This window comes from Coregonus lavaretus (assembly GCF_964263955.1).
Source record: "Coregonus lavaretus genome assembly, chromosome: 12".
Taxonomy (NCBI): domain Eukaryota; kingdom Metazoa; phylum Chordata; class Actinopteri; order Salmoniformes; family Salmonidae; genus Coregonus; species Coregonus lavaretus.
In genome coordinates this window covers 25,611,938-25,626,233 of record NC_139999.1, presented here as the reverse complement: position 1 = coordinate 25,626,233, position 14,296 = coordinate 25,611,938, and the positions used below count along the sequence as shown (strand labels likewise).

The 14,296-nt window shown below is 41.8% G+C and overlaps 1 protein-coding gene across 1 annotated transcript in view; it reads left to right on the top strand.

The window, feature by feature from the left end:
• LOC311138494 (plexin-A2-like) overlaps positions 1-14,296 on the top strand; it is a gene marked incomplete at both ends in the record, with an annotated part of 52,710 nt that overhangs the window by 18,056 nt on the left and 20,358 nt on the right. The window contains one exon of the mRNA XM_084173198.1: positions 7,504-7,638. Within this exon, the coding sequence (XP_084029324.1) occupies positions 7,504-7,638 (135 nt within the window). The remainder of the gene's footprint in view (positions 1-7,503; positions 7,639-14,296) is intronic.

Sequence of the window (14,296 nt, the reverse complement as noted above, 5' to 3'; positions counted from 1 at the left end):
ATATTTTAACACCATCCATATAGGATTTCTATTTGCCATATATTTTTCAACTGTACTGTGATGTTTTACAAAAGTTCTGAACCTTTCTATTCTCATTGTTTCTACAGATTGTGAATTGAATTGAAATTTTTGCTAATAGTATTATTATGTTATTGATTGGTTGACTATGACTTTTCAGATCACCCAGTAGTGCTATCTGCAGGGTTAGCTCCAGGTAAATATTGCAATCCTTTAGCCATTCCTGGACCTGTGTCCAAAAACAAGCTACAAATGGACAGTACCAAAACAAATGATCTAATGATTCTGTCTCTTCGCAGATAAATCTGCAGAGCTGGGAAAATTGTATCCCCCATATAAATAACATTCTATTGGTAGCAAGAATTGTATATAATAATTTAAATTGAAAGATTCTAAGTTTTGAATGCGGTGTCGTTTTGCGTATCAGTTCATAAACACTATGCCATGGGATCGGTACGTCAAAAATCTCTTCCCAACTATTTTGCAATCTATATTGGACGGCTGTCAATCCTTTGGTCCTTAAATGAAACTGATATACTTTTTTATTTATCACAGTTTTCCTTAACCAATTATGTTCTTTAATGCAAAGCCGACAGACAAGTTCCTTACTTTCTCCTCCTTCCACTTTCCTCTTCCATTTTTGCGGTAAGGCTGCAATTATTTGGTTGTAATTTTGGGTAGAGCAGACATTTCCATATGTTTTTGTTAGCTGCATGTGCGACATAACTCCACCAGTCCTACCGATGATATCATTTACAAAGATTATACCTTTTTTAAACATTTTGTCCAAAAAAATGTTTTTTGTCAATTAGTATATTTGAGTTATTTGTTCTGTCGTTTCTGGAATAGTGATATCTGTTTTAGAAAATAGTGATATCTGGGAGACTGATCATTTCTTTGTCAGTGGGCAAACGTACAAAATCAGCAGGGGATCAAATACTTTTTTCCCTCACTGTACATCAAATTGTTTATCTAAGTCTTGGGCTGTTATCCTTATGTCCATGATCCACCTGTCTTTTTATTTTATTATCTTAAGGCCACAGTTACCCCATGTGATTTCTCCATAATTCTTGTGTTGGTTCCTCCCACAGCAATAACCAGTTGACCCTCGTACATTAATAGCGATCCCTTTCTGTATTTTAGTTATGGTTCCTGCCTGTGCAGGAATATACATTTGTCTATACTGTCTGTTTCTCTTCTCTGTCTTGTTATTTTGCTCTTTACTATTGTCAGTATGCCATTCCCCTTATTCTTAGGGGAACTAGCCAAGGGCAGAGAAATCAATGATGGGAATATCTGGTGCGTCTTGGATGTCTGGAATATCTTGGAGGTCTGGGATGTCTTGGAGGTCTTGAAGGTCTTGAAGGTCTTGAAGGTCTTCCCCTCCTCCGAGGGAATCAGCAAGAACACATAGCTCATCAGTAATTGCCATCCTCCCCCATCTCCTGATTCTCACCAGCTCCAGCATCCTCAGCTCCCTCATCTCTAAGTAATTGGTTCCCTCGTGGTACTCTGGTACAGTGGTTTAGATGATACCAGGTCGATCTCCCCTCTATCCGTACAGCCGTTGGTGTAACCAGGATGACGATGTATGGTCACTTTAGCTCTTAACTTTCTTCCGTCACTAGGGTCTCCGGATCAGCCAGTCGCTCTCAATCCATCGACATCGGTCTGCGAAGAGTGTCCTTCTACCAGCCTACCCATAGGGAAGCTCAGAGTTACTGCTGCAAAGACACACAAACACAGACAAACACAAAAGAAAACAATGCTACCCAATGGCAGGGCCATCTTCCTCTCCTGGGGTTGGAACACTCCTACGGTGGGAAACATGGATCTCAATATCTGTCTCTGCCACTTTCACCGTCATTGAGGTAGCCAACAACACCTGGTATGGGCCCCCCACCTAGGGTCTTTCCAGCTCATTTCACACATACACAAGCCCAGTGAAAGGAACCATTCTTAGTTCTTGCCTAGCAACAGAGACGTCCGTGATTTAACTTTGTTTAGAACATAGTTCACTAAAAAATCCCCCTCAGTAACTGAACTAAATGACTATCGCCCTGTAGCACTCACCTCTGTCATCATGAAGTGCTTTGAGAGACTAGTCAAGGATCATGTCACTTCTACCTTACCTGTCACCCTAGACCCACTTCAATTTGCTTACCGCCCCAATAGATCCACAGACAATGCAATCGCCATCACACTGCACATTTGCCCTTTCCCATCTGGACAAGAGGAATACCTATGAAAGAATGCTGTTCATTGACTACAGCTCAGCATTCAACACCATAGTACCCTCCAAGCTCATCATTAAGCTCAAGGCCCTGGGTCTGAACCCCACCCTGTGCAACTGGGTCCTGGACTTCCTGACGGGCCGCCCCAAGGTGGTGAAGGTAGGAAACAACATCTCCACTTCGCTGATCCTCAACACTGGGGCCCCACAAGGGTGCGTGCTCAGCCCCCTCATGTACTCCCTGTTCACCCATGACTGTGTGGCCAAGCACGCCTCTAACTCAATCATCAAGTTTGCAGACGACACAACAGTAGTAGGCTTGATTACCAACAATGACGAGACCGCTTACAGGGAGGAGGTGAGGGCTCTTGGAGTGTGGTGCCAGGAAAATAACCTCTCACTCAACATCAACAAAACAAAGGAGATGATCGTGGACTTCAGGAAACAGCAGAGGGTGCACCCCCCTATCCACATTGACGGGACCGCAGTGGAGAAGGTGGAAAGCTTCAAGTTCCTTGGCGTACACATCACAGACAAACTGTAATGTTCCACCCACGCAGACAGTGTGGTGAAGAAGACGCAACAGAACCTCTTCAACCTCAGGAGGCTGAAGAAATTCGGCTTGGCACCTAAAACCCTCAAAAACTTTTACAGATGCACAATTCAGAGCATCCTGTCGGGCTGTATCACCGCCTGGTACGGCAACTGCACCGCCCACAACCGCAGGGCTCTCCAGAGGGTGGTGCGGTCTGCCGAACGCATTACCAGGGGCAAACTACCTGCCCTCCAAGACACATACAGCACCCGATGTCACAGGAAGGCCAAAAAGATCATCTGCCTGTTCACCCCGCTATCATCCAGAAGGCGAAGTCAGTACAGGTGCATCAAAGCTGGGACCGAGAGAATGAAAAACAGCTTCTATCTCAAGGCCATCAGACTGTTAAATAGCCATCACTATCACATTAGAGGCTGCTGCTGCCTATTGAAATCGCTGGCCACTTTAAGGAATGGAACACTAGTCACTTTAATAATGTTTACATATCTTGCACTACTCATCTCATATGTATATACTGCATTCTATTCTATAATATTCTACTGTATCTTAGTCCATGCCGCTCTGTCATTGCTTGTCCATATATGTATATATTCTTAAATTCCATTCCTTACTAGTTTTGTGTGTATTGGGTATATGTTGTGAAATTGTTAGATATTACTTGTTAGATATTACGGCACTGTCGGAGCTAGTAGCACAAGTATTTTGCTTTACCCGCTATAACATCTGTTAAACACGTGTATGTGACAAATACGATTTGATTTGATTTTGGTGGATACTAGACTAAAACGTATAGGCTAGCTGAAGAGAGTGCTCCCAGTCTATTATCCATATGGTATGATACACTTAACACGCTTTGCCCATGCTAGTCACATCTGGTCACATTTAGTGGGATTGGCAGGCTAAAGACATGTACTGTGAACTGATCCTCTTTCATACCAACTTCCAGGGAAATGGAAAGCTAGAAGGAACATTTATGTACAGTAATGTTTACCTCTTCTAGAACCCTTTCAAATTGTTTCATAGATCACAATAATCACATAATCAATTCCATATCGCAATAGTGGTAGAGAAATGTAAGAACGTGTTGTGATGTGGGTCCAGGAAGCTGTCTGGCAGCTTTCAAACTACCCCTACTATTTTTTTTGTATGACATCCTAGAGGTTTGTGCTTTGGTTTTTATTTGCATTTAAAGATGCTCCTGAACTTTGGCGACTACTAAGTATTTCTTAAACCTCCTGCTTTGGGCTTGATGTGTGAATGTGTAGTTCATACATGCATAATCTATCAACATAATTACTGTCATAGCTCAATTAGCCACGAAATTAGTTTGAAAGCGACTGATTTTCTGGATTCTGTGCTGCGCCATTTTCCCTGAATTATTCCCCACGTGGGCTAGCCCGCTAGCAATTAGAGTTCTAGCCAATGTGCTTTAGCCCCTCGCCATTTGAATGACAGCTAGCAAGATGCACACACAGCAGAGTTATAGAGAGAGCAGTGACGTGGTGCACATATCTGCACATATGTGATGTAGTATGCAATTTTCGGGACCACTTTTGGCTCATGAGCACTACTTTCAGAACTACTGGCTAAAAAGTATACAAAAGAACCAGAGAATCTCTTTAAAGGATGGAATCACAACAAGCTACCACTGAGAAGCAGAAAAAGCAGCAAACCATGCTAAAAGAGCTGTGGAAGGGAACAGGTGTCGGGCGACGTGTATGCTGTGAGCGAAGTCAAACGCAGGACACCGAGCTACTGGCAGACGAACTTTACTTGCACAGTAATCAAAATTACAAACAAAACCTGCAAACAGGGAGGAACAAAATACGCATACACCCGAACACTGCCGACCTCACGGAAAACAATCACACACAATAACCAATGAGAGACAGGGGGTTATAAAGGGAATACAATGTAACATAATGGGAAACAGGTGAAAACAATCAAGACAAACTAGACAAACACCGAAACATCGATCGGTGGCAGCTAGTACTCCGGGGACGACGAACGCCGAAGCCTGCCCGAGCAAGGAGGAGGAGCAGCCTCGGCTGATTCCGTGACAACAGGTTAATTTAATTAAGTCCTTACTAAGAGTATGTGGGGTCATATGACATTCTAATACTTATTTGTAGGGTTAATTTACTTTCTTGTTTGTATCCAATGTTGGCCTCTAATGTTAAGATGAATTCCCCCTGTCAGTATAAAGGAAAGAAAACACACTGTTGTAGGTCTAAATATTATTCAGTAGTAAAATGTATTTCCTCTTGTAACGTTAGGTTACAGTTTGGACATTTAAGGAAAGACAACAGAAAAACTAGAGTAGAAAAAGGCATTTAGCCAAACATTAGTAACCTTTCTATTCAGCAAAACAGACTGCACATGAAGAGAGAGCAAAAATCTTTGTGTGCACATACACTAAGAGCCATGAAATTAATTTATTTGTGGTTTGTGGTTCATGTGTTCTGGACCTTGAATGATGTTTCCTACTCATTTACAAAACATTTTCATCATTACATGGCTAAGGTTGATGGGGTAGCAGGCATGAGTTGAACTTTGTAAACTAGCCACTTTTTATCATGTACATTACTTCTACCAGAAAACTCTGGCTGAACTAGGACAGCTTCCAGATACTGTGCACATCTCATTAGCTACCACCAGGCTCATTATAAAACCAATTAAACGGTCCTCCTCTCATTACGAACTGTGAGGCTTAAGAGAGATTGAGGACCTGATGTAGTCCCACAGGGCCAAAGCCCAAGCAACCCTGTTTTAAATTATAAAATCATGTATAAATGGACTGCAATCAAACTCTGGGCCAGTCAAATGGTCACTATTTCCTCTGAGCTCATACATTGGACCTTGTTCACTGTGGTTGCCCCTGGTCAACCTCCTACTTTACATTGACATTTACATTTTTGTCATTTAGCAGACACTCTTATCCAGAGCGACTTACAGTTAGTGAGTGCATACATTTTCATATACAATTTCAGTATCACATGTCTTAGTGATGGACTGTGCCATCCTCGTGGTGTCCGCAATGGATTAGTCCACTGAGACAGGCGCGAATCAGACAGGTGTCTTGCACCATGAAAAAATAAAAAGTGTGACTTCTCGACCAACAGCCTATCGACCAAATAACTAAATGGGGTCAGCCCTAAACAAATCAGTATCGTTAACAGTGGCAGATAGCGAACATTGGTAGCTAGCTGACTAACATTGGCTACTCACTACTCCTAATGCCCTGCTTAATACACTGGCACAATATCTCTCTGGGCAATTTCAGTTTTATTTCCAATCAAGTTTTGAGAGTGGAACTCATACAAGCTCTGGTTTATATGAATGAAATATGGATTGTGGGAAATAGAATGGAAGCCGACTCCACTTTACGTGGGATTGTGGTAAGAGAGGCCGAGGATGAGCGGGGCGACAGGGAGGGGGGGGCAGGGAACCATGAAATAAATGAAGAGTTACAGATGCTTAACTGGATACAACTTTCTATTGAGTGACTCGTTAGGGGGATGACAGTGTCAAATCAATGGTGGACAGAGCTGGTTAAATGACAAACGAAGCTGATAGAATCCCCTGACCGTGTCCCTAAATGACTCCAGCGCTGGGGCTGCTTGCCAGGCTTTGGTCTCTTTGTCACAGAGGGATTCTACTGTAGGATTCTCCCATCTCAGTCCATGAGGTGTTTTTGTCTATATTCCCCTTTGTTTATGGTGGGGAGCCCAGCCTGCAGGAGAGGGCTGCTGACTGGAAGGTGGAAGGGTTGATTAATTGGTGCTGTTTTTGAGCCCAGGGGATCCAATCACGTAATCAGTTTCTATTGATTCCTGCTGTGTCTATTGAGAGAGTGTTGTGGGCCTGCCAGTGGCTATGTGCACTGACCTGGCACGCAGGGAGATTTGCTGCAGTCCAACTTGATCTTGGTGCTGGAGATTTGTACAGTCCAGATAACCAGAATGGAGGATATATAGTTTATTATGGGCTTCTCACGTCTGCTCCCTAATGTATATCCCTCTGCTTAGTCTCCTGTCATTCTGTATTTAGATGAGTATCGTCTTTATCTGAGAAAGCATTTCCACTTCACGGTAGTTGCATAGGTTTAATCAGCCAATTGATATTATCGTGCTGAATTCTAAGCAACCATTAAACTGGAGATAGTATATCTAATGAGGATATTTTTTCTCGGTTGTCAAACTTGAAGGTCTATTATTTTTGTCTGTTAAGACTCAGGGTATATCAATTTACATGTTCAGATGTGATAACAATGTACTGTTACTGTATGAAGCAATTCAGATTTCTGACATCACCTACTAATGAGGAGGTCAGTGTTTTCTGTGTATTGATGAAAATGTGGCCACCGGACTGAAGTGGGTTGGGGAAGGGAATCCAATTCTCTGTTTGTAAGTGTGTGCCTATCCGTACACATGCTTTTAATGCGCCCCAAAAGAACGTGGTTTGAATGTCGTGCCAAAGTCAAATTAATCCTTAGAGTCTGGTTTACTTGAAAACAACCCAGAAACATGCCATCACCAGTCACAAAATGAACTAATCCTGGAGTAGGGACAAACATTACAAAGCGGAGCTAAGAGTACAGTACTCCATAGGTTTGTTTGGTCAAAACCGTCACTATTTTATTGTCAAGCATACAGATGTAATTGACCAGACCTATGTCTGTCTCTCTCTCCTCCAGATCCGAGTGGATGGGCCTCCTGAGGGTGGGGTGCAGTATGAGACCCTGACCGTGATGTCAGAAGGTAGTCCTATCCTCCGAGACATGGCCTTCTCTCTGGACCGCAACTCTCTCTACATCACATCTGACAATCAGGTGAGGAATCTCCCATTCCCTACCTTATCAGAAATGTGTAAAGGTTAACAAGATCCTTTCCTATGAGTATGAATAGAATTATGTACTGTATGTACTTTATGGGTTTAGAGTTGTGATGAAAATAATAATACATTAATTTATGATTAGCCAACATTATTTGGGCTTAGGGTTATGTGTATAATATCACAATATTACCACGAGAATCAAAAATAGTAAAGATGAATTGGAAATCAAGCAAATAGCGGAAATATTTGATATTGTGCTCTCCTACACACATTGTGGTACTACTTTTTTCATTTATCGCTCATATTATATGTAAACTCCATGTTGGGTTGTGTGTAAGATATGCAGGGCATGGTCAGACAGAAGGACAGATGCTCTAATTCTTCACCCATGTGCATCGACTATGACTAACATGCATCATACATGCCTCACACACCCCATAGAAAACCTCTAGACTACATGCATGTTATACTTGCTACACACATCCCACAGAAAACCTCTAGACTACATGCATATTATACTTGCTACACACATCCCATAGAAAACCTCTAGACTTCCATACATTTTAAACTATGCTACACACTCCATAGAAAACCATTAGAGACATTTCCTTGGTTTGTAGATGTCATATGGTGTTTTCCAGTTGGGCCAGCATTACATCAGCTAGCAGAGCAGTTGTTGTTGGCAGAAGTCCTCTGGACTCATTGGGAGATAAGAGGGAACAGTGGTAATCACTTTTAACTCAAGTGATTATTCTGGCTCAGTCGCATGGCACTGTGTAATGGGATTAGATTTCAGTGCGGCCAAAAGCCCTGCTATCACTGCTACACTCACTTGTCTCCCGACTGTTGGAATGTATTTTTAAACTAAACTGAAGAACAAGGAGGCAGAGGGTGTTTGGACAATACAGGCGGCATAAATTAGTTAAATGTGTCTGGAAATAACCTATAAACATCAAGTGAAGGCACAAATAAGGTTTTTCGGTAAGGGAGAAACGGGCACAGGCATTGTACAGAAGTGTCTCTTGATACAAATCAAGGCAGCACTTCCTAGAGTGTGATGGACTTGAAGAGACAGGACATCACTTATTGATGAGCCCTGGTTGTTCAAGGAGAGACATATTCTTCCTTCAAGGAGATAGTCTCCCCATTCTGACTGTATTATGAGAACATGGATGCATGTAACCAACAAACCAGGACATGGCCATGCACTCTCTTTCTCCTAATATTGGAACCATACCGACTGCTTGTGGCTTTTGGCCCTTAAGAGCCAGGAAAGGCATAAATCCTTTCCCCCTCTCTCTCATTTCAATCAGGCCTTCCTAGAGCTTTAGAGAGGAATTCCAGGAGGAGAGGAGCTTGCTGGGCTGCTCTCTCAGATTTCCTGCTTTTCCAGCCGATCCCAGAGTAGGGGGATTTGGGGATTTCTCTGAGCCAAACAATAGAGAAATGATGTGGAATCAGGAGCGAGGCACAGACAGATTTGGCTGAGATCAGGCGACCCTCGCAGAATAACAATGAGCCTCTCTTTCTCCTGCCGAGCACAGTGCCGCACACAAGCATGTGATGCAGAGTGGAGAGGAATGGAGTGTGTGAGTGTGTGTAATAGTTTATCTGTTTGATGTCCTCAGGTTGATTATTTATTGAAGGATCCCTGCTTCACATGGAGAAGTATTGTCCGAACAGACACACTCTCTATTGAATTGTAATGGTCTACATCAGGGATGGGCAACTTTGATGGGGGTGGGGGCCACAAAAAAATTGAACTCATCATGAGGGGCCGCAGTGGCCCTCCCACCTTGCGTGCAAAACATTTTAGCTACCCCCCTCGTGACAGCAAAGAAAAAACTATTTTTTTGTTCTAAAGTTAATATCCTGCAATTCTACACCTTTTGCCATGGGGTGGAGAGAAAAATGAGCAGTTTTAAAGCAAATTTCCTGAATTCTACACATTTTGCCAAAGGGTTGTTAGGTTCTGACAAACAGAGTAAAGCTCACAGACAACTAGTAAAGCTCAAACCAAGTTTATTCACCCACCGGGTCACACAGCTGCATAAAACAAAGACATGTTCACACAAGCACATATATTTATACCTTCCTCTTATGCTGAGTCTCCTCCTTGCACATCTGAACAGCCAATACATCTCTGTTGCTAGACAGGACTTTAGTGGTGACTTCTTTCTCACTTCATCTGACCTGACCTCGGCCCAAATTCCTTACTCCTCCTCAACTCATGGCTTTCCTACCTTGTCTGTTGACTGAAACCAGACTGTGGATACCTGAGATTTAACAATAACATGTTCTGACAGAATGTAAACTTTCTGCACTTCCCTTTCTCACTCAGTAGATTTCCATACCCTCAGTTCTAATATGGTAACATGAATAGGGATATTTCAATTTTAGAAGTTAGTACCCAACAGGGTGGAGGCAAATGTTTGCAGTTTTTAATATGATAACTGATTATCAATATTTGTATTTTTTGTTGTTAATTTATTTTAAATTGGCCATCCATGGTCTACATCATGGGGCCATAACAAGCGTTATTACAGTTAATCACTCAGAGGGAATACAACCTGTATTGGCTACAAGGCAATCTCTCAAAGTGCTACACTGTAAAATGTGAAATCCTCATCACCCGGTTTCGCATTTGCTTGTTTTGTGTGTAACTTCAAAAGTCATTTTTTGGGAACGAAACATTAGATAATGAATTCTCCTCTTGATCAGTGTAATCAACCTGAAGGCAATAGCTATAACCCAGGTGAAATGTCACATCATCATAAACATACAGTACACATAGTCATTAAACAGTATAGGCTGCCTGTAGTTCTTATAGAGCAGGGCTCTCCAACCCTGTTCCTGGAGAGCTAACGTCCTGTAGGTTTTCGCTTCAACACTAATCTAGTGATCATTATTATATTAATTAGCTGATTGATAAGCTGAATCAGGTTAGTTACACCTGGGGTTGGATCGAAACCTACAGGAGGGTAGCTCTCCAGGAACAGGGTTGGAGACCCCTGTTATAGAGGCACCCATGACCCGTCTTGTCAAGGGCCAAAGGCAGAGGAGTAAATGCTCAATATCTGTGCTATTTGTTGAGCGTGGTCTGGTCAGGCTTTGTGTGAGCTTGTTTGGACAGGGAGGGTTATCAGTCTCTGTCTTGGCTTCCCCCTGACCCATCATTAGACCTTTTGTTATCCCTGTCAAGGGGTCAGCAGCTGTGAAAACAACAGGTCAGGGAGGAGAGGAGAGCAACCTCTAGCCATGTCCATCAGTGCCCTTTGTCCTCCCACCCACCTTCACCCAGCAGATCTATGGGTCAGATAATAAGCTGATGGTTGATGGATATGGTCAGTTGCATTCACATTTAACAGTAATTGATAGAGACAACTTTTAGAGGCAGAGGAGAAATCACATTATTGCAGACAAAGCATTGTTGTGCTTTTAGTGTGTTTTCATTGGAGAAGAGAACACAAATCCCTATAATCTGAAAACATGTTAAATTCCTGATAAATCTGAATGAAAGTGGTAAAGTGATAGTAGACTGATACGATAAGCCTTACTTTCATAAGCATTACATGTGCCTAGCATCGCTGTAAGGGGCCGATTCAGACTTAGGAAATGCAAGCCTTTCCTACGTACTTTTCAGTATTTGAAATTCAGTCGCGTAACGCGCTCTGCAGGTGTGGCTTCCTTCCACACTCTGAATACACTCCTACTTGCTGGCCAACAGATTTTCTAGTGGAGTTTTCATTCAATAAGGTTTTCAGTACATTTATCTTAAGTCATCCCTTTAGATACGGTGTACTGTATCATTGTATATGTATATTTGTGTATTGTCTAAAAACCAAAATAAAATGATACAATAAATAAATAAATAAATACTGTATGACATTTAGTTAGAATTTTGTCGACAGATTCACTAGAACATATTGAGAGAACGGGTTCCGAATATTAGGGATCAATTAAATAAATCCATCTAAATATATGCATATTCATCGCCATTTCAACACCAATTGGTAGATTTAAAAATACTCTGATCTTGTAGATTATTTAGCTTTAGGAAAGTATTTATGGATCATAAAAAACTGGTTTGGAGAGCCTTTACGTACGAATGAACGAAAAAGGTGGTTTGATTCATTCAGAAAATTGCCACATTAGTTCTTCAACCCATGGTAATTTTGAAAGATTAGTGTACATAGAATTATAATAGGGAGAATAGTGTACCATAGTAGCCTGTACCCTCGTCTATTGCCTGCACTAACCATGGAACTGTGTGATGACACGGCCAAGTATTGCGCCATACATCAGGTTCAAACCGTTACAGCTTGGTCTGCGCTTCGCTCCAAAACGATTTAATTAGCTTACATGTCTTTAAAAAATATATATATTATCAGCTGTTACCAATGATCCTCAGCAACAACAACACGGCCTTGACGGCGTTTACAGAGGAAGCAACTTAAGGTAAACAAAACAATGTAATTAAATGGAATGATAATGTAGGCTATACCAACTGAAGGGAATTAACAGTAAATTGGCAGTTGAATATGTGTTGTTATTAGGCCTGCTGACAATCGATACTGACAGTGGTTAATATTTAACATGATAGATATAGGAAACAGAGAAAGTCAGGGTAGACTATAATGAAGACATTCAAGAGTGCCAATCCCTGCAGGTTAAAAGCCATACAATTTAAAATCTGCATAATGGCACAGCATTTCATAAACTTTACTGTGGGAAAATTTATATTTTGATATGCTTCCGTTTGCTGCCATATGACTGGTTTCACATTTGTCATTTAAATTTACAAGTCCCTTATCCAAACGGATTACTCATTTACCTAGCTCTTATCAATAGCTCTTTTCAAGTTGTAAATTACAGTGCATAGAAATAACACCATTCTCCATCAGAAAAAATAAGTATATGTTTTTTTCACTTGGAACCGGTAGGTTCGCTAGACCTTATTCATGGTTTCCTCACGCGCAAAGGTGGTGGAATTAAGTCAAGGTCAGAATACAGAGTATCTGTAGACACATCTCAGCAACACCTTAATTTATTCGAGCTTCACGTGAATGATTAGCGGGTAAATAGCATGCTATTCGCATTTATTTTATTTTATTTAACCTTTATTTATTCAGGTTAGTCTCATTTAAGAGATACTTGGTCTAACCAAGACAGCAGCAGGGGGGAACAATGTTTGAGACAAATATCAGACATACTGTAACAACTTACAGACATAGACACACCATTAAAAACAAATTGGGATGTAGACACATACATTTCAATTACAGAAACATACAAGCGTCAAAGATAAATACATCTATCATATGTACCACCGCATCAAGTCCTAATGACAATCACATTCCTCACATTCCTATATTCCTGATATCTCCAGGAGTATAATTGTTGTCTTTATCTGTTGTCTAGTACTGTCTTTTTGCTAGATAGGGTCATCTACTTTAAGTGCTGCCTGTCTTCCCAGTAGCCTACTTGGTATGTGAACCACTGACTGCTATTAATTTGCAGATGATTGTTGACACATCACCCAGGATTAAGGGGCAGGGCAATTTGTGACTGTTGTTGTTTTAGTAATCAGTGGCTGTATTGGAGGGGGAGTGGTTTCTCCTCTCCTAGGCAATCAGCAATTAGTACCGGGAGGTGTACTCTTCACCTTTGCAAGGGAATGAGATATTAGTATTAGTACTTCAGTCTCCCCTGTTTTCTCAGCGGCAGCTGTAAGCGGGGGTCTCGTCGCAAAACTAAGACCGTCGCCGAAACAAAGATGGTCCTGCCGAGGTGTTCGAGGAAGGAAAGAGAGGAAGGCTCCACACCAGAGCGGAGCGTGCTCAATTTGACTGGAGAGCAGAGCGAGTTTCCAAAAGGCTGGAGTATCCGCCTTCTCACCTGCTCCAATTTTGCTCCAGTAGCGCTCCAGTAGCGCTCCAGTAGCGCTCACTTCACTTCACGAGCTCAGGGCATGCCCGTCCCAGCATGCATTTGTAGGCTACTTGTGTTAGCCCTTTGCTTTAGTTACCGTCATGGAGTTTGTTAAATATTTTCATAAAGAAACTGATAAAACACACAGGTGCAAAATCAAGGTGACTTACAAAGATGAGGAGGACCAACAGCAAGAGCGGGAATGCGGTGATGTAGTGTCCACAACTACAGTGGCATGCGAAAGTATTCACCCCCCTTGGCATTTTTCCTATTTTGTTGCCTTACAACCTGGAATTAAAATTGATTTTTTGGGGGGTTTGTAACATTTGATTTACACAACGTGCCTACCACTTTGAAGATGCAAAATAAAAAAAAATGGTGAAACAAACAAGAAAAAATACAAAAAAACTGAACATGAGCGTGCGTAACTATTCACCCCCGAAAGTCAATACTTTGTAGAGCCACCCTTTGCAGCAATTACAGCTGCAAGTCTCTTGGGGTATGTCTCTATAAGCTTGGCACATCTATCCACTGGGATTTTTGCCCATTCTTCAAGGCAAAACTGCTCCAGGTCCTTCAAGTTGGATAGGTTCCGCTGGTGCAATCTTTAAGTCATACCACAGATTCTCAATTGGATTGAGGTCTGGGCTTTTACTAGGCCATTCCAAGACATTTAAATGTTTCCCCTTAAACCACTCAAGTGTTGCTTTAACAGTATGCTT